The sequence below is a fragment of the Myzus persicae genome, unplaced genomic scaffold (assembly GCF_001856785.1).
Source record: "Myzus persicae strain clone G006 unplaced genomic scaffold, MPER_G0061.0, whole genome shotgun sequence".
Classification (NCBI taxonomy): Eukaryota; Metazoa; Arthropoda; class Insecta; order Hemiptera; family Aphididae; genus Myzus; species Myzus persicae.
The window spans coordinates 33,830-59,416 of record NW_019103975.1 but is presented as its reverse complement, the minus strand read 5'-3'; the positions used below and the strand labels follow the sequence as shown (position 1 = coordinate 59,416).

General features: G+C 26.7%; 3 protein-coding genes across 7 annotated transcripts; 1 reads left to right on the top strand and 2 right to left on the bottom strand.

Moving 5' to 3' along the window:
- Positions 1-3,913: 3,913 nt before the first annotated feature.
- LOC111037089 (proteasome inhibitor PI31 subunit) lies at positions 3,914-6,187 on the bottom strand. The gene is made up of 6 exons (XM_022319457.1): positions 6,082-6,187; positions 5,826-6,016; positions 4,730-4,876; positions 4,427-4,638; positions 4,196-4,348; positions 3,914-4,125 (listed from the first exon to the last, which is right to left on the bottom strand). The coding sequence occupies exons 2-6, from the start codon at positions 5,970-5,972 to the stop codon at positions 3,996-3,998; spliced, it is 789 nt and encodes a 262-aa protein (XP_022175149.1). The 5' UTR covers positions 5,973-6,016; positions 6,082-6,187; the 3' UTR covers positions 3,914-3,995.
- Positions 6,188-6,331: 144 nt separating this feature from the next.
- LOC111037088 lies at positions 6,332-19,770 on the top strand. Of its 5 annotated transcripts, none has more exons than XM_022319454.1 (10): positions 6,332-6,487; positions 7,784-7,858; positions 15,435-15,590; positions 15,671-16,352; positions 16,483-16,622; positions 16,688-16,775; positions 17,195-17,284; positions 17,372-17,473; positions 19,472-19,534; positions 19,703-19,770. In XM_022319454.1, exons 3-10 carry the CDS (start codon positions 15,480-15,482, stop codon positions 19,723-19,725), a joined length of 1,299 nt encoding a protein of 432 aa, XP_022175146.1. In that variant the 5' UTR covers positions 6,332-6,487; positions 7,784-7,858; positions 15,435-15,479; the 3' UTR covers positions 19,726-19,770. The 5 variants fall into 5 exon arrangements, 4 of the variants coding, with proteins under 4 accessions (XP_022175146.1, XP_022175145.1, XP_022175144.1 ...); XM_022319453.1 differs by lacking the exon at positions 6,332-6,487 and adding an exon at positions 7,465-7,662; XM_022319452.1 differs by lacking the exon at positions 6,332-6,487 and adding an exon at positions 7,465-7,669.
- Positions 19,771-20,502: 732 nt separating this feature from the next.
- On the bottom strand, positions 20,503-25,497 carry LOC111037080 (pre-mRNA-splicing factor Syf2). Its single transcript, XM_022319445.1, has 5 exons — positions 25,285-25,497; positions 25,117-25,187; positions 23,326-23,466; positions 20,764-21,056; positions 20,503-20,676 (listed from the first exon to the last, which is right to left on the bottom strand). The coding sequence occupies exons 2-5, from the start codon at positions 25,183-25,185 to the stop codon at positions 20,511-20,513; spliced, it is 669 nt and encodes a 222-aa protein (XP_022175137.1). The 5' UTR covers positions 25,186-25,187; positions 25,285-25,497; the 3' UTR covers positions 20,503-20,510.
- Between the last annotated feature and the right edge of the window lie 90 nt (positions 25,498-25,587).

Here is a 25,587-nt window from a genome sequence, read left to right as displayed (position 1 = left end):
TCAATTACATACATAAATTTGTCTTTGGTTTTTTTCCATTTAGGCCAAGAATATTTGCTAAAATATCTTCAATTTTTCTAAATATATTCATACTTTCAAGTAGTTCACTATTCGATGCTTCCAAGTTTGTAAGATTAATGAATAACTCAGATAAGTGTAATTTTACGAATGCTAAATCACATTTTAAGTAAAAAACTTTGAAAATGTGTTTGTTGTCGTTAGTGGACATTAAAAAAAAAAGTTGAGTTTAAATCCACAATATTTTTTATGAGCGTTTGAATTTAGAATTTTGTCAACATTTCTAATAATCACGAAAATTACGAAATTATTTTGAGTTAGAAATGCATAAAATTTTCCGAGATTTGAAAATTTGATACAAGATTCCTTATAAGTTTGTCTACCTTTATTCAAAAAAATTCTATCGGAAAGTCAAATTACATTAATATGAGTGTTTCAAGTTGAAATTTGTACAACATTGGATGTTCACTTGATTTCTCATGGAATGATTTTCTTATTTTATTGTATTTCAGAAACAAATGACAGAAGATACTTGAAATTTCCAACATATGTTTATTTTATCATTTTCTATACTTGATAACATTTTCAAATGATTTTGACTTGTTTTGAGCTGTTAAAGGATATTTTCAATTTTAAATTATTTTAGTTTTTTTTTCTATAAATGTCAATAAAATATCGTTCGTTGGGTCAAAAAGCTCGAAAATGTAATACTGCAAGGGTCTTGGTATATTGTCACAATAGATGTTGAAAAACATTAAAAATATCTGGGCACAATTTTTTTACAAGCATTTAAAGTTCAAATTTTGACAACATTTATCAAATTAAAAATATAAAATGTAAAAGATGTTCAAATTTTTTAAACAAGAATTTATAATTTGAAAGGTTGCACTTAAGTAACTCATTCTGTAACCAAAAAATCTAAAAATTATATAAACACTTTATTTTAACCAATAAACGCAATTTTAGTTATTTGTCTGTAATTTACAAATATTATTATTTTTTATACACTCAATAACTTTTCAAATGTCATTTTTTGGCAAAAATGAATTTAACCTACTGTAGTTTTAATGCCTAATAGTAAAGTAAATGACTTCAATCAGAATAATATTATCATGAAATATACTAAATAACATTATAGGCTGACATACCATCTTCGCTAAAAATCATTGATGAAAAGAATGATTTTATATCACAGCAACATCCACTTAGCCGCTTTTTGTATTTCGATTCTATATATTTTATATGCCTACACCATGAAACGAATTGATATCGAATCATTCAAATTAGATTTTAAATATTCAGCTTCATAAGAAATATGAAATTCAGTTCCGAGCCCTGTTTATGAATAACTTAAAAAATGCTTACTTCCAAAAACTATTTTTGCTTAGTTTTTTTTTAAAACCATACATTTATTTATTTATTATATTATGTACTGTTATATATTAAAAATAACCTACGGCTTGGACATACAGATCATAGTATATACATATATCACTTTATGTATTTATCAATAATTATCAATAACCCTAATACCCAAAATACCTATACCAACATGTGTTTTTTGTTGACTTAGATTTTGTGATGCATTTAGAGTCTTGACAATATTATTCAATATGCATGTTTATAAATATAGTACACATAACACATACCTAGGTATTATTAGTTATTAAATTAAGACTGAAAAATGTAATTTTAATAGTTTGTTTGTTGAAATTAATATATGATATGTTTATGGCAATTATTATTATTTGATATGCGATTTGTTGCTATGTGGAAGTTACTTCGATATAACTACATTTTTGTGTTGTCAAGTCGACGCGTCGTGTCATCGTATATTTTGTCTACCTTCAAAATAGTTATCTACTCTGTATTTGTTGAATAATAATACAAACTAATATCAAAATCGTTTTTCGTATACAATATCATATCATTGAATTCAAGTTTAGTACCATCCGGCATCCACTACAACGACCTTCTAGACACCCAATGTACAACAGAGTGACATCCACTTACCCGCTGTTTTAGATTTAAATTGTATGAGTTATTAATCCTTTTTGTAATATGTTAAACAAATGAATAACTTGAATTTTCTGTTTATATTAAATGAAAATAGATTTACACACCTATATATATATACATATTTATGCATTTTAGAAATAAAATGAAATTTTTGTTTATTACCTGAGAATTTTTAATGTTTTTTTGGTATAGGTTTATAAAAAAGTAAATATAGTGACTCAGTTTTATATGTATTTAGATCTAAACCAACATATAGAGTGTACCTGTTGTATACCTATTGTATTTATTTCCCAAGTTATTATAACCTGTTAGAAACATATTTAATTTTATAAATAACCTAAGATTATTAAATCTATGGCCACATTAAATTTATTTAAAAAAATATATTTGTTAATTTAAAATTATACATATCAATTAAATAAAGTGAATGCTGTACAATTTAGTCTTAACTAAATATCCATACATAATTTATCAATAATATTTTATATTCCCAACCTATATGAAAGAAAATATATCATCAACAATACTTAACCACTAATCAGATTGTGACACAAAAAATTGATGTATTTTGCCCCCTCGACAAATTCCTGTTAAACCTAATTGTGGTTCTTACTTGACACAGAGTAGTAGATACATGCACTATATACAAAATTTACATAGTAGATGTACATAAATATACATACCTATGTTTAAACCATGACTTTAATATGGATTTTAGTGAACTTAAGTACACAAGGGGAAAATAAATAAATAAATCGGAATTGGAATACCTACCCTGCTGCCTGAACTAATTCAATCAAAATGGACAATTCGCTTGAAGTGGTTCGGACATAACACTTGGTATAAATTAAGTGTAGTTCAAACTACTTTCAAAACTTCCAAGATACCTCTTAGAACAATTTAAAATATTTACAAATTGGTTAAATTTGATTATTTACACTATAAACATACATTCAACCTTAATATTTGTAGTAAGACATAATTTGTTTACTTTATGACATAAATGCAAAGATTTGATGCATGCTTTCATCTCATCTGTGTAAATAATCAATGTCAACTAATTATAAACAAGAAAAATTATGGATTTCCATCTTAAATCATAAAATCTTTTGTAGCACCTTGACTTTATAATATTAATCCATCCTCAAAATTTCAATTCGATAACTCAAATAGGTTCGGCTTTGTGTTGATTATTGCTAAAGTAACTTTCTTTTATATAGAGAGATTGATCTTATAATTCACAGGTAATCTTTCTTATAGTAAATATTAAATGAGATTAATTGCATTTGACTGATAGATTTGCTGTATTTGTTTGCATTAAGCGCAATATGTGTATTATAAAATTAATGATATAAGTCAGGGGTGGCCAAATATTTTTTACCTCTGGCCATAAAAAAAAATTTTATCATCATTTTGTCATCAGAATTTTAGGTATTGGTATATAATTTCATATTTAACGACATTTTTATTGTACTTATTAATTTTAATGACTTTCTTTAATACTTAACTTAATAATTACTACAAAAAAAAAAAAATTATATCGACTTACATTTCCAAAAATTATGTGGCGGCAGAATGATTCTACAGCTATAGTGATCGTACGAAAATGAGATAAGATACTATAATGCTATTTATATTATTAAATGACATTGTAACAATAAAAACGTTGCGGTATGGCGATACGGGATTAAATATGAAGAATGCATACCGTATTTTTTTTTTACGTAAATTCAAATTATTTTTTTCGTAAATATAAAATATTATAGTTCTTTTGCGGACCAGATATTAAATGATGGCGGGCCGGAGTTGGCCCGAGGGCCGTAGTTTGGCCACCGCTGATATAAGTAATACAATTTTCAAATTAATTTAGTAATAATTGAAACTTTTTTTTTGCATTTATTTTTTTAAAATTATAATAATATTTATAGATAAATTGAATGGTTTTTCACATGATTATTTTACATATACAAACTATCATCAAAATCTGGTGGTCTCATGTGATCTGGACGTGGTCCTCTAAAGCTACCAGGCATCATTGGATCTGGATTGATTGGGCGGGTTGGATCAAAACGTGCCATTGGAGGAACCCTAAATATTTATTATTTAACATCATTAAGAGATAGAATAACATTAAATACAAAATAATAGGAAACCATACCCAGGTCTATTTGGTCCTCTTCTCTGCATAAGTGGATCAAAGAGCATACCACCACCTCCTAAAGGATTCAAATCTGGCATGCCATATGATGGAAATGGATTTGATGGTTCAAATGGTCCAGGTCGATAACTTGGTGGATGTGCACTCGGAATTCTGAATAAAATAAATGTCATTCCTGAATTTTATAATACCATACAAAATTGAAAATATAAAATAAAAAAGAACACATACACAAGAGGATCATCCTCCACTGATTTTTTAGTCTGAGTGCCGATAGTTTTCTTATCCAGGTTTTCTTTTTCCATGGGATGAATTAGGTCAGTTTCTAACAAACAAATAATTTCATAGAACTTATCTTTATTATTTGCTACGTCACTGATCCATTTAACTGCGGAATTAATATTTCCAATTGCAGCGCTTGCCACATGTTTTGTCATTACATTCTAAGTAAAGAAGAACCATGATAGTCATAAATTATGTTTGACATTTATTATTAATTAATAATTATGTTTAGATATTTAAAATTATACGTACATAAAAATTGAAAATAAAGCTATCACAAGCTTTGACACCACTCAACAAAAATAATTCATTGTCACGCTTATAATGCAATTTGTGCATCTCATTTTGAGACCAATTTGTAGGTAAAATATCAGTTGGTTGGGCTTCATTAGCTTTATCCTAAAAATATATATACATTGGTACATAACATAAATAAAATATAGCAATAAAAATATTTTTAATTAAATTTTCCTGTACAGTAGGATATATTAAGCATAAAAATAATCATAACTAGAAATGTTATGTACCTACTGTAACCATTTTGAGGATTCAAAATTTAATTAGTGCATTAAGAATTGTTTGGTATATTATAATTTATAATACATTATAATAAAGTTTACTAATGGACATGGTTATCATGTAATGTGAAGCTCCTAGTTCAATAACTAGTATAGCATACAATAAACATGCAAGTTTGTTAAGCTATTAATATGCCAGTCCAATAAGATTTTATCAACAGACAGAGACACATTATTTTCAGCCTCCATGCTGCTATTTGTATTTATTTGCGTAACTTTGGTACCACTAGATGGATTAAATTAGTAAGTATTATTTATTTCCTCGTTTATGTCAAACCGAATAAAAGATGCTAAATCAGACAGATCTTAGAAATTGAACACAAAAACTCCTCCTTTATAACATTTTTAATGCTAATCAAGATTTATCAAATCATTATAAAATAAATATATAACTACCAGTGATGGGTAAATTGCTTTTCAAAAGCAATAAAATTACATTAATCGTTATGTTATAAATATTTATATTTAAATTACAATCACATTACCAGACATAATGTTTTCATTAAAAAAGTTGGTTTAATCATAGGTAAATAAATTGAATTTATTTTTAATTTTTCCTCCATATCCTGGCCAATAGGTTTTGTCGTGCATTTTACATTTACAACTGATTTTAATAACGTGGAAAATAACGTTACTCAATAGAAAATTACTTTTAAAGAGTAATTTTGTTACTTTAATTTACTATTTGTACTAAGTTACAACTCAATTCTGACAATTACCCAGGTAATTTTGTTTAGTATGATAAGGTGTACATTAAACTTAATAGTTACCTCATTATCAAGCAGTCCAAGTACTTGGAAATTGTTTCTCAGCAACAACCAATGCACTAATATGACCAAATTGTCCTCTGGTTTATTAACATCTTTTTTAAAATATTCAAATGTAAGGAACCAAAACTTAGAGCTGTTTTCGGCCATGGTGTTTCAGGAGTTCTGTACCGAAAATTTGACAAGATTTTAATCTAATAACAAATATACATAACGATAACTCAAGATTTGTATTAAAAATTTTAGATATAAAAATTACAAATACTATGATTCGGTAATTATGTGCCCTGTGGTAACCACAGACTAAGATATTATTTCTCAACAGAAATGCCGGGAATGAAGAAACTGTATTATGTACGAAAGATACATACCAATAATACAGTATTGTTTATCAGCCTGCTATCTCGAAGGACACAAAATATTTTGTTATGTCATAGTAACATTGATAAGTATGGTAAGTGTTGATTAGTGAACTTCAGAATTTATGATAACAATTTCAGTTTTTGTTACTCTAATTCCTAAGTTTCCAACTCGCTATAGTTTAATGTTTGAATGGCGCATACGTATACTGAAGTGGTTCGGAATACTTCGAACTTCGAAACTATTCGTTCACGAATGACAGGACCTCTACAGAAAACTCTCATTTCGTATATTCTGTGCTCCAGGTACAACAGTTTGTTGATGGCTTTCGTTACGTGTCCTATAATGTACCTTGATTCGTGGAGGTACTTAATCATATTAAAAATAAATACAGTTGCAGCTCATAGGTTTTCAATGAAGTAGTGTACAATGTACATTCAAAAAAATTTAAAGATTTAGTAAAAATAAATTATAATGCCGACGCATGACGGTGACGTCAAAAATAATTGGCTGAAAACGATTTAATTGGTTATGTGCACATCAATTCCTTTATAATGGTGACGGATTTTGACTTGTTTCAATTTTTAAACTGTACACAATTTGTGCACAGCGAATGTGTGCACTACTGCACTACTATGTATACCCATACTGTTCAGACGTGGACAACCACCCGAAATAACCCAATCAAAATATTATATTATTTTCATATCCTGAATTTCTAATTTCATATTTTGAAACATAATCTTAATAACAATACAGGTACCTACTTCGTTGTATTATTATGATTTATGTTATCAATTTTTCTCGAGTTTGAGGTAGGGTACTTGTGCACATATACACAAGCCGCCACTGAACAAATATAAATTAAATGGTAGGTATTTTTTTTAAAAAAGTACAGAATAAAACGATCTGTTTTATCTACCTAAGACTCAATACAAACATTAAGACTGTTTATCTGTTTGGTTTTCTAATCGTCCAGTAACTTCTGTAAGTCATTAAGTCGAAGTAATTGGCAATTAATTTACAAATCACAGACTATTGTCAAGCATAATTGACACTAAAAAAAAAATGAAGGAGTCGGGCCAAAAACTAAGACGAAACACGAAAATATAAACAGCACGCCTCGTCTCTCTTATCACTTATCTCTTATCATTGTCATTAACCGCTATCAATACTCCGTGTTTGACGATTTTTTTTTTAATTTCATTTGGATAATAATTTTGATATAATATTACCACAAATACCACTTATCTCTTCCCTCGGCAATATAGATTGTCTTTACCAGTGTCCCTTCCTCGCATAGTCCTCAAGCGCACATACAAACACGTCATGTTTGTTGGTTTGTCATTAAATGATTGCGATTCCATAAAGTATAAGTATTGTATGTGAATACCCACACTGATTTCCATCTGATCTGCTTAGTTCAAGGCTGCTGAGAAAATGAAAACATTGAAAACAATCCGACGAAAAGAACTTGTTGGTGAATGGTAGTTTTAACTTTTATTAATTTCACAATTTTCGGACTTACTTTTAAATTAACAAATACATATTTTTGGTGTACTTAAAATTATATTTCCCGTTTTACTCGTGACCACTTACAGATTGTACGTGTTTGTATAATACAATGAACGCTTGTTACTTCAGATAATAGACAACAGCTAATAATATTCATTCAGGTAAGACATTTTATCTAAAATTTAAAAAAAACAATCAATTGTGTAAAGCCAACTCTTAAAATTAGTATTTTATTAAATATCTACATTTATAGTTGACTTATTATGCACATTTCAAACCATTTCTATAATTTGTAGATAATAATCATCTGTAGTCAATACTATTACATTGTTTTTATCCATTTTTTTCACCTAACAAATTATTGATCATTAAACAATGTGCTACTGAAAAATTAACAATTTTACTTTGTTTTTGTATATTAATTTTATGAGTAATTACCTACTTATAGGTTATCAATAGTTTTATAAAATATATTAAATAATTTATTATCTAAATCAAATTGTTTAGTTAAAACTTGTACATAAATATTTTGCTTTTCTCTCTAATTTACTACATGCATGCTTACTTCCATTTTATTTTTAAATGTTGAATATATTCCAATTTCAGTTTTTGGATGATCTTTTTTTTACTTACAACTGAGCTAAAATATTCTTTCTGAAAAAATTTTACTTGATGTTACATTAATTTAAGCGACCATGTCTTATATTTCTGTTTCAACATATTTGTTCTTAGATATATAAACGCGTATGAGTAGCAACGGTCTGCTGTACATTAGGCATCTAGAACCTAGAGAGTCACTGTAATGGATGCATTAAATTTGAATTTAATAATCATTGTATAAAAAAAACGATTCTGATCTTAGGTGATCTGTTAGCCTATAATATTACTAAATAAATTGCTCTGTAAATTGTATGATATTATTGTGATTAAAGTAATTGATTTTATAATTAGGCATCAGTACTACAGTAGGTTAAATACATTTTTGCCATTGAAATTGCATTTGGAAATGTCATTGTGTATTTGTTTGTATACTGTGTACAGTATAATAATTTACTATAAAAGTCTTAAGTATCTATGAATAATATTTTATAACTACAACAAATTTTCTAAAATCTTTATTCTTGGTTTTAATATGTAATTTTGTCATTATTTTAACTTAAAATGTCTTTATAAAATAACTGTGAATATATATATTTTTAAATTTTGTGGTTACAGTATGAGTTATGTATAAGATAACTTGTTTTAAATTTTCAATTCTTAGCTATAAAAATTGAATATTATATAATTTTTAACTACAAAATAATTTCAAAATTTTTAACATTCGAAAACTTCAAAATTTGAACTTTAAATGCTTATAAAAAAAACGAATTCACGGATCTATTTTAATAAAATACCCACCCACCAATTGATCTCCTGTTAATCTGACTGGCTAACCCCTTCACCATCAAATTCAATTCATAAAAGTACATAAATATGTTCTTAAGTAAAATTATAAACTCTCTATCTTTTCTGACACCCACTCCCACTTTTACATGAAGCAGTTACTTAATAAATAGCTTTTCACTCAGCCACTTAATAGGTACTATTAGCTGACTATTACTTTAAGTTATAAGTACCTATTACATCTTACAATTTATTAATAATTTATTATAGTATATGTATATTCCGATAAACGATCATGATTGTATTATCCATGCAAATATGCTAAGATTGTCATTTATTAGTTGCTGAATTTATGCAGTGCATACTGCCTACACTCATAACCACATGTAAAATATACAGTGGCATAAAAAAGGGGGGTCAATGCTAAGCAAGACCCGTCCACCTAACCAATTCATCATTCAATAACTGGGGAAAAAGATACAATACCTAGTGTAATAACTACCTATTATTGTAATATAATACAGTATTCATTATTCTGTCTAATTATTTGTACATATTTATTATTCATACAATTTTCATGATTGATTTAATACATTTAACTTTAGTATCAATTTTCATTGGTCTGGATGTTTTCCGTTACACTCTGTATACTACCTATCTTCTTCTTTAGCATCTTAATGGTCCATTTAGCAGTCAGGACCTGCCATGGCACTAGTAAACCTCTCCATTTTTTTCTGCTTAAAGTCCAGTTTAATGTTGCATCCTCATTCATCAGTCTCATATATTTTTCTATTTTGTTCTTGGTCTTCCAAGTGGATGGTTTTTATATATTTTTGTTATCAGAACATTCTTTAACTAATCTCCATCAGCTCAACACACACACACACACACACACACATACACACACACATACACACACACACACTCACACACACACACACACATGTCCTAGTCACTCTAGGCGTTAGCATCTTATACATGTGAGTATATTGGGTTTTTCTATACGCCTTATTGCTCTTCATTGTGTGTTTTTCATATATTCCTAGGTTGTCATTGCATACTGGTCTCTATAAATGTCTTAAAATTTTCTTTTCTATTTTGCTGTTTTCTGTTGTCTTCTTTTGTCGAAGACCTAGTCTCACATGCATAGGTTCTACACTATCAGTCTAAGATAGCTTGTGTACAGAGTAATTTTTTATTTTCTTGGTAATAATTTTGATCCCAGCAACTTGTTTATGCTAGAGTAACATTGATTTCCAATTAATATTCTTTTTTTCCCCTATGCATGTTGTTACTGCTGTTTATTCAACACCCAATTATTTGAAATTATCACCCTTTTCAAAACTCATACTTCCCACTCTCATGTTTGATTAGTCTATATTTCTTCTAGATTGTACTATAAGTTCTTTTCTTCGTTGATATGTAAACCCATGGTTCTGCTGGTTTTTTTTTCAGTTTAGAAAGTGAGTGGGTAACTTTCTCTTAAATGTTATGTAAGAAAACTATGTTATCAGCATACGCTAAAACAGTTTTTTCACCAATTATTTCTATTCTTTGGTCTTTATAAGATTCTCTTATAACTTTTTCTAGTCCCAAGTTAAACAAAGTTGGAGGTTCTCGACGTGTCTCCCTGCCGCAGCTCTGAATTGACTTCAAACGCTAATGTTAACCTTCGTTTAAATTAAGTCTCATCATTACACATTTTTACCAAATGTACCCAACATGACCTTTATAAAAACAATTCCTATTTGTTTATATTAAGAAATTATCAATAACATTGTAAGTTACTTACATATAGTTTAAAATTCAAATCATTACTATTAAGTAATTTTATTTGGTTGAGATGAGTGGCTCTGTGGCACTACACATAATTAAATAACTAGAGTTGCTAAATATGATGCAAATATGCATTTTCAAAATGGAAAATTCTCTGTGTACATTAAAAATATGGACCTAAGTTATAGAGTATTATTTATACAGAATATCTTAAGTATACTTAAAATATCTTTAAATTAAAATACATAAAAACTAAGGTAATCACACTAAAAAACTTTAAGGATCTCAACCAAGGAATTATATGTGTATTCATTTTGTATTTTAATTATACAGTGAAACCTCTGAATAGCGAACACTCTCGGTTGCCGAAATTTTGTCCGCTATTTAGAGGAAAACATTTTTTTCAATAAATAAATAAATTCAATAATTTTATTTTATATTATTTTTACATTAATTAAATACACGATAAAAATAAAAACTACCTAACATTTCTGAAAAAAATCTGTTACTTGAGTTTGTTTACTAATTGCAGCCTGTGTACCAATTTGCAGGCGTAATTATTTTGTGTGTTAAGGTATTTTTTAATTGGACTGTGTTTGAGTACAATGAACTATTCTGTATCTCCATAGAAGAAATATATTTACGTATGCCTTTTACTGATAGCAATGCCAAAGCGTTCGTATATTGGCATCATAAACACAACTAAACGCACATTTGACAATGCATTAGTGACAATATTTCATTGACACGATACAGTGACTGAACGGAAAAGATAAGATTTTCATATACAGTTTAATAATGCACACATAAGATAACTTAATAATTGAGGTTTTTATTCAGGTAATCCAAAATAATTCTTAATTTAAGATAAAAATTATTAATATCAGTGTCATAAAAGTGTCCGTTATTTAGAGTGTCCTGTATTTAGAGGTTTTCTTATACATAAACAGTTAAAATGTCCCCGTCCCCGAAAAAACGTCCGCTATTTGGTACAATATTTGCTCGGTCAAAAAACATGAAAATGTATTACAAGCTGTATATATTGTAAGCTGTTGTTAATGGAAATAAAAAAAAAAGTTGAATGTAAATCCACAATACTTTTTATGAGCGTTTAAACTTAGAATTTTGTAAAAATTTGTAAAAATCATGAAAATTTGCAAATTATATTTAGTTAGAAATTTATAAAAAAAATTCTTTTTGTATCTAAGATTTAAAAAATTAATACCAGATACCTTACAAGTTTGTCTACCTTTATCAAAAAGAAAATTTCTACCTGATAGTCAAATTAATATGAGCGTTAGAAGATGACATTTTTACAACATTGGATATTTAGTAGATTTCTCATGTTGCGATTTACTTATTTTATTGTAATTCAAAAACAAATTACTATAATTGAAATGTACACCATGTGCTTATTTTATCAATTTATATACTCAATAAAATTTTCAAAATATTTTAACTCGTTTTAGGCTGTTGATAGACATTTCTATTTTCCTTTTTTTTTTTCTATAAATTTCAATAGTTTTATTGGTTGGGTTAAAAATATAATACAAGACTCTTAATAACTCTTTACAATAGCAGTTGAAAAATATCAAAAATACATTAGCACAATTTTTTAAAAGCACTTAAAAGTTCAAAATCTGACAATATTTATTAAGTTGAAAATTAAAAATAATATTGTAATAAAAAATCTATAAAATGTTCAATTGTAATAGCTTAGGATTGAAAATTTAAAACAAGGTTCCACTTAAGCAGTTTTTTTCATAACTAAGAAATCTGAAAAATATATGAATACAGTTATTTTTTTTACGGACATTTAAAGTTCAAATTTGGACAAAATTCCATATTAACACAAAGAATAATGTTTGTCATTTTATTGTAATTCGGTTCCAAAACAGCTTAATTTTACATAAGTATATTTAATATTTTTCCAGCATCACTGATAATTTAAGAATAATATTAATTTAACTTACCGGCCACATATTAATAATAAGTAATAACTAGGGCTCGGAAGTTGATGACGTTAAAAACATCAAAAAATGACCTGAAACATGCAACTATGACATAAAAATAACAAATAATATTCTCCAAAATGAAATAAAAAATTACAAATATTGGTTTTATAAATTTATCAAACCTTTCAAAAGAAACAATACAAAGTGAACTAGTGTGAAATCAGTAAAAATGACTTAAAAAGTAATAAACACCAACAAATGCAAAATTAAATGAATTAATAATTAATTGTTCAAATTGGGATGCTAATGAAACACATTTGTGGCCAGGAGAGCACCGTCTAAAAAGTTCCCCAAAAAAATGCAAAATGCTTCAACTTCCAAGCCCTAGTAATAAAAATATAAAATATCCTGAACTTATGTACCGTCTCCTCTCAGAATTGTTTTTTCGAATACAATGATTTGATATCATTGAATTCAAATTTAATACCATCCATTACTGCGACCTCTTAGACACCTAATGTACAGCAGAGCGACATTCACTTACCCGTTTTTTTCTAATTTTATTGTTCAGAAACATAATATTATTATAGTTATTTCATTGTATGAAACCGAGTGTGGAACTATGAATGAAAAACATTTTACTTTATTATCTCGACCTCCACCATCTGTATTTTATGCTTTCCGATTGTTTAGATTGCTATTCTGTTTAAACTTAAATTTGTGTCATTGTGACTGTGTGGTGTGTTGATTGTTTTGTTTGGATGGCCCTTAGTGCAAGTGTGCCATTAAGTGATTTATTTTAATGACTTAATTGGGTTACATAAATAATTGTAACCGTTATTTTACCATATATTTACCTATTCTATTTATATATTATATAACTTTTATTATTTATAACTAATTAACAATTATTGTTAAATAATATCCCGAGATCAATAGCTAACTTTACTCTTGTAGAATAGAAACAATTTTTTATTTATAAAAGTGTTATTTTAGAGTGTGCTGTTGAGTGTCAGTAATACATTATACAATGTTAGCTATTTTCCATAACGACCTTCATTCAGTTTTAATCTAATTCTTGGAATAAGCTCTAAGCTTTTCTGCCAAAATATTAAAATATATTATTTTTAAGTTGAATAAATATATTTTATTGCTGTATTAGGTACTTATTTATTATTATTATATAACTTATAATTTAAATAAATAGTAATAAATAATAATTATTATGATTATAAAAAGAGAATGAAAAAATGTATTATATATTATTAAATTTACATAATAGGTATGAGATTTACATTAAAAATATTAGGCAGTGTACGCACAATGTAATTAAGCTAAATTCTGTGTGGTTGATACCCATAAAATAATTATTGTTGTATTTAGACTTAAGAGAACGTCACACAATCATGTCTTGCCTGCACCGTACAAAAGTACAACATGGTAAATTTTATTTAAAAATATATATTTACTCTGAAATTTCTAAAATTAGAGTGAATTTGACTGTTATAAAATTCAAAGGCAAAAATATCATCTATGAAATCTTGTAGGATTTTACTGATATTATTATTTTTAAATAAATTATGACCATTTTTAAACTGAAAATTTTTGTTCATAACTTACTTTAAAAAAATAATATCAATAAAATCCTATGAGATGCTCTAGATATTTTTGGTTTTTAATGTTATAAAATTTAAATACTCTAATTTAAACATTTCAAAGTAAAATGTATTTTTGTGAACATAAAATTTACCATGTTGTACTTTTGTAAGATGGAGGCAACAAATGCTCGTGTGGCGTCTTCTCAAATAATGATGCAATAAATAAATTTAAGTTCATTCAGGGAGATTGGTCGAAAAAAAATTTAAGAATAATTTTCCAGTCTTGTACACTATGCACAAAATAAACAAATATTAGGTTATTTTAATAGTGAACTATAACATAAGTTATCATTTTTAAAATCAATCTTACTCATACAAATTGTTTGTTTGAATTTAAATAATATCATGAGTGAAACTTTAAAAAAAATACTTGTAGGTGTTAATGTTATGAAGATTATTGTCCAAAAAGACGACCGTCACCATTTAAAATAAACTATTCATGAACAGAGTTATTTTTAGGTGTAAATCTGTAAATGGCAGGTCAAAAATATAACAGTTGCTACTTATGAACTCTATGACCACTAAAAACTAATTTTATCATTTATCACAAATTAAAAATACTATTTTTATAAGACCACCTGTTGATTTGTTTGCCATAAGGTGTATATTATTATATTATTATCATATTTTTTGGCATTTATTCATTAGTATTTTTTTCCATTTTTGTTTCACCATACAATAAAAATATAAATATTGTATACATATGAAGAAGTAATAATAATGAACAATGTAGATATAATAATTTATAAATTAATATACTTATATACAAATTATATTCAATATAATGAATTAATATGATTAACTTGATCACGGCCAGTACTGTTGAGAAGATAAAACTTCTACACCATGATAACTTATAATAATTTATAAAAGTATTTGAAGATATCATTTTTTTAAAATTAATTTTTACAATTACCTACTAGTGTCATATTTAAACTAAATAAATACCATTGTGTTATTTTCAGTGCAAGAAAAAAAATAATCGAAATGTTGTTAAATAGTTATCTATAATGTCTGAACACAGAAAACATTCTAGGATCTCGGTGATGCAAATGTTTCATGAACTCAAACAGCAATTTCCTACAGTTCCAGATCAAGTAGTTTCTGATTGTATACTTAAGGTAAAAAAATTCTATCAGTGGTACATCGAACATTTTTATATTTATTTAAATCTAACAGTTATTATTTTTCTTTTTTTCAGCATTCAACTAATCGAGAAGCTTGTGTATCAAATCTAAAAAGTGTTCAAAAAAATTACGTTCAGCAAACTTATCCATCTGATATTGTAGATAAAATGGCAAATAGACCCAAGACTCTTGAAATGTCACCAAACAATCTTTCCTTGCCTAAATTACAATTTTCAAATAGACCACAACAGTTTGATGACTCGAAGGATTTAATAAATTCAAATAGAAGTGATATAGATGACACACAGATTTTAGACATAGATTTTAATATAAATAAATGTCAATGTTCATCTATTTCGGCACCATCAACTCCTTCACAACGGCATCAAGGAGAGCATAGACACAAATCTTGTCTTTCATTAGATTCTGTGGCATTTGTCGATACACAGTGTCGGCCATTCACTTCTGTAAGCCTCACCTTGAGAACACCTACAAAAGATCCTTTACCCCCTTTAGATTTATCGGCTGGTGGAGGTTCTGAACTCACTTATACAGCTTGTTCATTTGATCCAACTACTGATTCTAAAAATTGTTATCAATCAAGACTTCATATAAGTATTGACCCTGAAGGTGAAACAACTGTGACTACTTCTCGTGTCATGGTATCCCCTACAAATATTAAATCTATTAATCGGATGACTGAAATTCAAATTCCTGGATCCGTTCAAATTGATAATATTTTACCAAAAACTAAAAGTTAGTATTTAATATTATATATTGTACATTTTTACTAGATTTATAATTTTTTGTGTGTTCATTAAATTAATATTTTTCAAAAGTTAATAGATATGTGCTTGAAGTTTTAAGTTTGTGAACCCTTTTTTAGTGGTAATTAATGCTCAATTAGAACGGAAGCAGAAATTAGCTTTAGAATTGTCTGCAGAAAAACAGAGACTAGAAAATATGAAAAAAGATGTGGCATTGATGGAAGAAGATATTTCTAAAAGCCGTTCATATTCCAGAAAGGTGTGTAGAGTAAATTTGAGTTTGTGTTATTATAATTTTTATTTTTATGTATTATGTGTGTATAGATTGAACGTTTAAGAAATGATGTTGAATTGTTACGATTAGAATGTAACAAATTATCTGTTCAAGTAGATACAGCTGCAGAGAACCGAGGTAGGTTGAATTATGTAATTATTGATTTATTGATTGTTATTTAAAATAACTCAATAATTATTTTAATTAAGGCTATCCTAAAAGTTCAATCAAGGCAAATCTATTTTCATCAAAAATCCAGTTTAAATAGTATTTGGTAAAGAAAAAAATTACGAGTGTATCTTTGTAAGAACAAAACAGACCTAATAATCTGAATAGGAATTATAAGTACATTACATACTTGGAGCTATCTGGTTTTTATTTTCTGGCCAGTATTCAGGTATCCAGATAGCTCCAAAAATAAAAATTTGTTTTTTAATTATATTTAAAAGTTTTGAAAAATAGATTTGTCTGGTTTTTGATAATGATTTATTATCTAAAAATATGTTCTTGAATTGCCTTGAAGAGACAATTAATGTTTATTTTATTTTATTATTTAGTTTCATTGGATGAAACAAATAAACAATTTTATAATAAAATTTATACTGGACAAAAGGTGTCTTTTGGGAAAATGCACAAAGAATATCAAGGTTAGAACATTTTAACTACAATCATTTAATAAATTACTTGCTATTACTTATTAGTTGTTTTATCACTAAAATATACTTATTTTGTAGAACATTCAGAAACCCAAAACTGGGTTTGCCCTATGTGCACATTCCAAAATCATCCAATATTGCCAAGATGTGAACAGTGTGATATGGCTCGTTTTGATCTAGGTACAACAACCTCAGTTGTGAACAACAATATTCCCATGTGCACCAAATTAACCGCAAATCTAACAAGACAATGCTTAACATGAGTGAAACTTTTTGCAGTGTGTGATGGTGAGAATTTTAACATAACTAACTTTTATAATTGTAGATATTCATAAATTATATCGTATACAAAAATGAACAAGAAAACTAGCAATCTTATAAGTTATAAATATAAGTTATAACTGTGTTAAGTATTTTGAATCAAAATTGAAATATCCCAACACTATTAAAATTTGATTATTTTTTCTGTAAGCAATTTATTTAATACCCTGTTCACAACATTTTATTAAATAACAAATCTTATGAATTTTTGTATTTTTTCTTAATTTTAATTAGTTATTTGAGTTGTACTTTTCAACATATTTTTTTGTAAAAGCTTATTAAGTTTGAATTTTAACCCATCATTTGTTTTGCCATGTTCTGTGATGTTTTGATATTGTGTGAGGGGGATGCTAATATAATTGGTACTAAGGAAATTTGACCATTCATAATATCCACAAAATAAATGTTATCCGCATAGTTGTTGTTGTTATTTTAATATAATATTATTTCAATAAGAGGTATATATAGTTTCAAAACAATACATTTTTATTTGAACAAGCTCTTAGTAAAAGTTTAATGTTAAATATGTTAAATTATGGGTAGAGTGCAGATTTTTAAGGAATTGCATATTTTTTCCTTTTCATACCAGTAATCTTTACAAATTGTAATAGTTTGAAGCTAATAGCAATTTTAGTTTTTCATACTTCTGCATACTTTGGCAAAATTAAAAATGTATTGCAAATTAAAGAGAAAATTTAAAAAAATGTATAAAATAATTACATGCAGAAAATTTAATACATTTATTGGCACTTAGTGATTATTTATTTTAATAATATAAAATTAAAAAATATAGAATTTTAAATAATTTTTTGTTTATTTAGTAGATACTTATAATTATAATTATAAGTTTTTTAATTTGTTTTAAATTATTTTTGAGTTATACATTTATAAATTATTAAATTGTGATTTTTTTGACTATATTACACTATTTTAAGTTACTTTCTTCATATTTTCAAATTTCAATTTGACTGCATACTACACAACTTATTTTGATACTTTTTAGTGCCTACAAATCTGTGCTCTAGTTATAGGTTACTATTTTGGGGAACTGCTAAAATTAAATACAATTACAATGAGTTCACTTTTAAAATTTACTTTTTTCAAATTAAGGCTATACCTTAGTAATTATATTTGTACTGATTATTGTTGGTCTAATTTGGATACCTTATACTACAAACATTTTAAGTAAAAAAAATTAATTAAGTACTTAGTACATACATGGCTAGACATGGATACTTTTCTGCCTGGTCTCCTTAAGCCAGAGTAGCCCTGAGTACTCTTGATACTAGATAATAGAGTTCAAGGGAAATATTGTAATCTCTTAAGTGAAAACTGAACTTATTAAGTTCTATCTACTGTTTATTCTGTACAACTTGTGTGGTTAAAAATTTATTTATTTGTTATGGCTATATTTAACACTACATTGATAGTGTTGAATTCAATGATTTTGTTGTGTAATAATATTGCATTTAGGTGTATGTGGTATACAAATTAATTTAGTTTTATTGTGTATTTATGTTTAATAATTATAAGTTAAGGTTTTGTTCTGTCTTAAACCTTACTCATACCATCAGTCTTAGGCTTTAGCGAGTAGACCAACCTTGCAATAATATTATATGCCATCTCAAATATATCAAATATTTTATTGTTGGTAAATAAATAAATATTGTTATTATTATGTTAGTGATAAGTGAACACCGATACCGATGATGGGTTTAAAGTTAATATATTTTTTTTAAAGTATAACAATGTTACTAATTTTTTTATGGTCAGTGTTGTGTACATATTTTTATATAATATACTAAATTTTTATGTTTGTTCATCTGTTATTCAATGAAATATGAATTTATTTTGTAGGAAAACCACAGCCACATCCTGGAAATATTCACGTAAGAGTTACTCATCGATTAAATCATCAAAGTGAGTTGGTACATTATCATACTCAAATGGACCTAATTTCCATACAACATTCTAGATTTCTCAATTTATTTTGTCTCATTTATATTCTATTACTGAAAAAAATGTTTTAAGTTGTCATATTATTTTAATTTCGAATACTAACATGAAAAATATTTGGTTTATGTACAGGAAAAACTACAAGTTTATATTGAAGCATTGATTTTGGATGTTTGTTGAACTGAATCAACTGAATCAACTCAATCAACGATGGTCTTTGGTTGATTGGACGAAATTAAATTTCATCTAATGTGATACGATAAAGTATAGAGCTAATATTTTTTATTTTGCATTATATTCTACATTACATATACCTAATACGGAATATATGGGTATTTATAGATGATTTGATAATTGCTCATTATTATACTGTTAATTAAATTGTCAATCCTCTATTTACCCTATATAAGGTTAAAAAAAAATTGGTTAACTGATAAAATACTTTTTATACGAGTTGAAATTTAAATAATGTTATGTAATCGAGTAATCAAGTTACACAGTTTTTATAAGTATAAGATTTACCAAATTATGTTTATTAATATTAATAAAATATTAATAGTTTGTATAAAATTGTAAAGTTCAATGTATCAAAAAGCAATATTTTTTATTTGCTAAATATAAAGACTTGTTTAATTAAAATATCTTATAAGTTTAAGTATTTCATTACAGATATTATTATCATACACTTTAAAAATTAAACATTTATATTTTTTTCACATAGTCTAATGGGCATTTAGAAGACACTTATATACAACTGTTTAACTTTGACCAATACATTATTATATATATTTTTTTTTTGTACACAAAAAGACTTGGAACATGGGTTGATGCAATAAATTGTTGAATTAGTTATTACATTTTTATTTAAATATATATATATAATAAAAAACATGTTTTATATATATATAATTCAAATAATTATATAGTTGTTGTCTTAAATTTAAATAGCAGTTCCTCTTTCTAAATTCTGTTTTATTTGGGTAGTGTGCTCTCCATAGTACCGTTCTAATTTTGCATTGAATTTCATGTTTCTTTCATTGATATAGTCAATGTCTGCTTCGTCATTATGCGTTCTTCTCCTACTGAACTTGTTACGTTTTGCAATCCTAAAAAGTAAAACATAAAATTAATATTTTGGCTTAAAATTATTATTATTTTTGTTCTGTTTACAACAATATTAGTTATACACATACTGTTTTTCCAAATCATCGACCATATTGTCAATTCCTTCTTTTGAATCTTTTACTTTATCATGCAAATAAGTGTTAGCTTCTGCATAGAATGCTTTTCCCAGTTTCTCTCTTTGTCTTTGATAGGCACCCATGTCTACTTTCATGTTGGATATCATTCTGTTGTATTGACGAGCAGTAGCTTCTTCGTAATCTGAGAACCCAGGATCAGGATTTTGGCGTTTTTTCTTTCTATCAATAGCATCTGCTTCCATTGCGGTCATATTTAAAAGTTTTAAACGGTTGTAATCTTGTCCCTTAAATCATTAAAAACATAAAAACATATCAACAAAGCACATAACATAAAAAAAATTTGGTCGAAATTCAATGTAAAAAAGTTATTTAAAGAGATATTAAGGTACTTGGAATGGCCGGATGACATCATTGGGCCGAAATATATATAACTGCCTATCTCATACATTTAAAAGTGGCTCACTCTACACAACAATTTAACCGTCTCTAAATTTTATTTTAGAGCGATGAATTTATTGATTTTAAAATGATGTGCTTTCTTATATATTTTTTTTTCGGGTCGGTCATAACGGTTCCGGTCAGTAAAAGTGCTTCCATTTTCTTCAACAGCAACTTTTCTGGTAGGAAAGTGAATCTAAATGGCGTATTTGGGAGTACAAAATTTAAAATGACTAAAATAATTTTCAAAAGAGACAGGAAAACAAATAAAAAATTAAAGAAAAACGTGTATTTTTAATCAAAACTAGTTTTTGATTTTTAGTGTAACTCCAAAAAAAAAAAACGACCATGGGTACATGAATTTTCACTGAATATTTGTTAGTATTTTCTATAAGTACACTCTTGAATATTCAAAATATTTTAACTTCAGTTGAACTATTTATAGGCATATGAAAATTTTGATTAATATTCGTTTTTTCAACTAATGTCGATAAAAAAATTTTCACTCGGTCAAAGACCTTGTAAATTTAATCAATACAAATTTACAATAATTTTTATTATGAGAGTTTGAACTTAAAATGTTGACAACATTCGTAAAAATCACAAAAATTAGTAATTTTTTGTTGAGTAAGAAATTCATAAAAAATTTTCTATTTATATCTAAGATTTAAAAACTTAATACAAGACTCCTTATAAGTTAATTTGTCTTTATCAAAAAGAAAATTTCTACCGGAAAGTCAAATCAAATTTATATGAGCGTTAGAAGATGACATTTTTATAACATTGGATATTTAGTAGATATCTCATGTAGCGATTTACTTATTTTATTGTAATTCAAAAACGAATTACTATAATTGAAATTTACACCATGTGCTTATTTTATCAATTTATATACTCGATAAAATGTTCAAAATATTTTAACTCGTTTTAGGCTGTTGATAGACATTTCTATTTTCCTTTTTTTCCCTATATATTTCAATAGTTTTATTGGTTGGGTTAAAAATATAATACAAGACTCTTAATAACTCTTTACAATGGCAGTTGAAAAATATTAAAAATACATAAGCACAATTTTTTTTAAAAGCGTTCAAAGTTCAAAATTTGACAATATTTGTTAAGTTGAAAATTGAAAATAATTGTGCAGTTAAAAATGTATAAAATGTTCAATTGTAATAGCTTAGGATTGAAAATTTAAAACAAGGTTCCACTCAAGCAGTTTTTTTCATAACTAAGAAATCTAAAAAATATATGAATACAGTTATTTTTTACAGACATTTAAAGAGTTCAAATTTGGACAATATATAACGTTTGTCATTTTGTTGTTATTCGGTTCCAAAACAGCCTAATTTTACATAAGTATATTTAATATTTTTCCAGCATCACTTATAATTTAAGAATAATATTAATTTAACTCACTGGCTACGTATTAGTAATAACAATGTAAAATATCCTAGATTGACATACTGTCTCCGCTCAGAATTGTTTTTTTTTGAATGCAATGATATCATGTAAAATTTAATACCATCCATTACAGCGACCTCCTATGCACCTAATGTCACTACATCCACTTTCCCATTTTTTAAATTTGATTTACATAGAAATGTGTGACTTTTTGTGTTATAGATGATTGAGGTATCAGAATTGCTAATAACGTTCTGCTTTTTTATTATATTGAAAATACTAAAAGAGATAAAGGACAGTTGGGCCATGCCATGTGTTGATAAGTGACTACCACTGTTACAAAAGTAACAAAAATGTGATTTGTATGATTTGAAATATTTTGTAAAAACTAAGTACTTAAGACGAATTCTGGTTCCACCAACTTCTTCTGTGCATAAAAATACATCACATTCGTAAAACAAAAATCAAAAAATGTACTTTAAATGTATATTAGTTATTGTGTGAAGCAAGTAACTTTTACACATTTAAGATCCCGGCCAAAGGAAGTCAAGCGTATTTTTTAATTCCTCAAAACTTATTAAATTATAGGAATAAAAATATTGACCCTATACAATCTTTTGTAGAATTGAACATTGTTTTAAATTAAAAATCCTTTTTTTGTGCTGTGTAGTCTTTGAAAAAACAACTTTAACTTTTCAATAACTAATTTCATACTTTTTCTTTAGCTTCTTGTCTCAGTTTATCGTCATTTAAAAGCCATTCTGCTTTCCTCTGTCTTGCTTCCCAGTTTGACGGCAACTTCATTTGTTTGTCTTCTTCAACAACTTCTTGATGGTTGTTCACTCTGGCTTCATTCTGGATAAGATATAATAAGAATTAATATCTTCTACATTTAATTGTCTTATAATATTAAGAGGACATTATACCCGCATGTGTAGATATTTTTTACCCAAATAAATAATAGAAATTATAAAGATTATAAAAATTGTGTTAATTAGTTTAATCTTTTTTTAGTAAATTAAACATTTACGTCTTATTAATGTCAATTAATTCCTCAAAATTAAATTTAAATGATTTAATTATGTCTGCAAGCCTACGAATATAAAAAAAATACTTGACATTTCAAAATATTTCAAAAAATTTTAGTATGATTGATAAATAATTCCAATAATTTAAATCAAAACTTTAACTCGTCAATTTTGATTTTAGAGCTATGGTGAAAAGGACAAAATTAACTTAAAAAAATTCGTTCTATCAGAATTTGGTATTCAAAACACCTGTTGCCATTAAAAAAAATGAAAGATCTAAAAATGTAAAAATCATCAAGAAAATAATATTTATGTATTCCCTATCTCCTCCCAACAAACCGCATATCAATCTGATGTCACTGAACAGAATTATTTAGTGTTCCCTTTAAAAAGAAACACACTATATAAAAAGTTATTTAATTATGGAAAATGTAAAAATATTAGATTTTTAAAAGTACTGGACTTTTTTCTTATTAGTGATACTATATCAAACAAATAAAAACACAACAACACAGAAAATATAATCTTTTATATTGTATAAACTTTTCCCACGCAAAACAGTTTTTGCTATGTTGTACATTAATAAGACAAAGACAACACATGCAGGTGTAGCATCCTCTTAAATTAATAAGCCAAAATACTAGCCATAAGATAATCTGTATGAGTAAAATGAATATAATAAAATACTAAATAGTAAATACATTGTATTGTGCAGCTGTATGGGTATTAAGATTTTGCTTTTAGAACTATTTAGTCATCTAAGCACAAATAACACTGATGGCTGGTTATATTTATATTGTTTTATAACCTTTAATTATAATATATTTAAAAAAAAAAAAAAACAAAGCTTGGTAACAAGCAGCGGACGTGTTGAATAGGTTATAATAAGTGCAACATAGTCAGTTCCATTATTCCAAGATTAGTAAGATCATCTAACAATGATACTATACAAAACCAAATTCGTTCAAAAGTATTTTCGTTATGAACCTTAGTCGTCAATTTTATTTTATAGATACAAGCATAAATTAGATTTTTACACTATACATGAAATATTATATACTATTTTAAGTTCATGAAGTTGAAGGCCAAATATTAACTTCAATATAATTTCCAGCAGTGACACAGAATTTCTTATCTATTCCACATACTCTATGGAAAATTCAATTCAAGGAACAGCAGATTTAGTAACGACCATAAGACAATAAGGTAAATAAATGATAATAAATGATGAAAACAAATAATTGGTATAGGTATTATGTAATAAGTAAACCTTTTACCAAGTAGGTATTTGACACAACTGATTTGAAGAACGCATTGTTTTGAAAGAGGGATTATTCACTAGAAAATTTGAATAAGAAGTTGAAATATGGAAGGTCTTAGTAGATCAGATATGAACGATTAGAACTCGAATATGATTTATCATATTGATCGAAAATTTAATACAATTATATAAGTAATTAAAAAGTATAATATTTACTCTTTTGATGTGGAGGTCTCTAAGTTTCTTCAAACGATCCGCTTGTTTCGTTTCGACAGCTTGGCTCATGGCTAAATAGTAAAATATTATAATCAGTTTAGTGTCTGCCACATAAAACAATGTATCTATTATCATATAACAATACTATGCTTGATGTAAGTCGTATACCTAGATGTCACGTCGTTGTCCCCGTTTACAGTATATTGGAATTGAGAAGCTGAGAAGGTGGATATTATTATAAATAATGTCGTAGAGTAATCAGTGATCAGTAATTACTCAAATTTATTCCGTGGACTGTGATACAAACATTACTATAGAATACCTACTTGGTTATCTAGACGATAAACATCAGCTATTAACAATACGTCGATTCGGATAACAGAATTGTATTACGTTGATAATAATTATTTTACGTCGTATTATTTTGTGTGACACTATCTTTTCATTTCGTATACATTGTTATCAAAAATA

Bases quoted from the DNA above. Each gene is read 5' to 3' on its own strand.
- LOC111037089 (XM_022319457.1), bottom strand. From the start codon at position 5,972: ATGGCCGAAAACAGCTCTAAGTTTTGGTTCCTTACATTTGAATATTTT. The intron at 4,877-5,825 runs GTAACTATTAAG...ATATATTTTTAG, and splicing joins TTGGACTGCTTGATAATGAG to GATAAAGCTAATGAAGCCCA. The intron at 4,639-4,729 runs GTACGTATAATT...TTCTTTACTTAG, and splicing joins GCTTTATTTTCAATTTTTAT to AATGTAATGACAAAACATGT.
- LOC111037088 (XM_022319454.1), top strand. From the start codon at position 15,480: ATGTCTGAACACAGAAAACATTCTAGGATCTCGGTGATGCAAATGTTT. The intron at 15,591-15,670 runs GTAAAAAAATTC...TCTTTTTTTCAG, and splicing joins TTTCTGATTGTATACTTAAG to CATTCAACTAATCGAGAAGC. The intron at 16,353-16,482 runs GTTAGTATTTAA...ACCCTTTTTTAG, and splicing joins TATTTTACCAAAAACTAAAA to TGGTAATTAATGCTCAATTA.
- LOC111037080 (XM_022319445.1), bottom strand. From the start codon at position 25,185: ATGAGCCAAGCTGTCGAAACGAAACAAGCGGATCGTTTGAAGAAACTT. The intron at 23,467-25,116 runs GTAAATATTATA...TATCTTATCCAG, and splicing joins GAGACCTCCACATCAAAAGA to AATGAAGCCAGAGTGAACAA. The intron at 20,677-20,763 runs GTATGTGTATAA...TTTACTTTTTAG, and splicing joins GTCGATGATTTGGAAAAACA to GATTGCAAAACGTAACAAGT.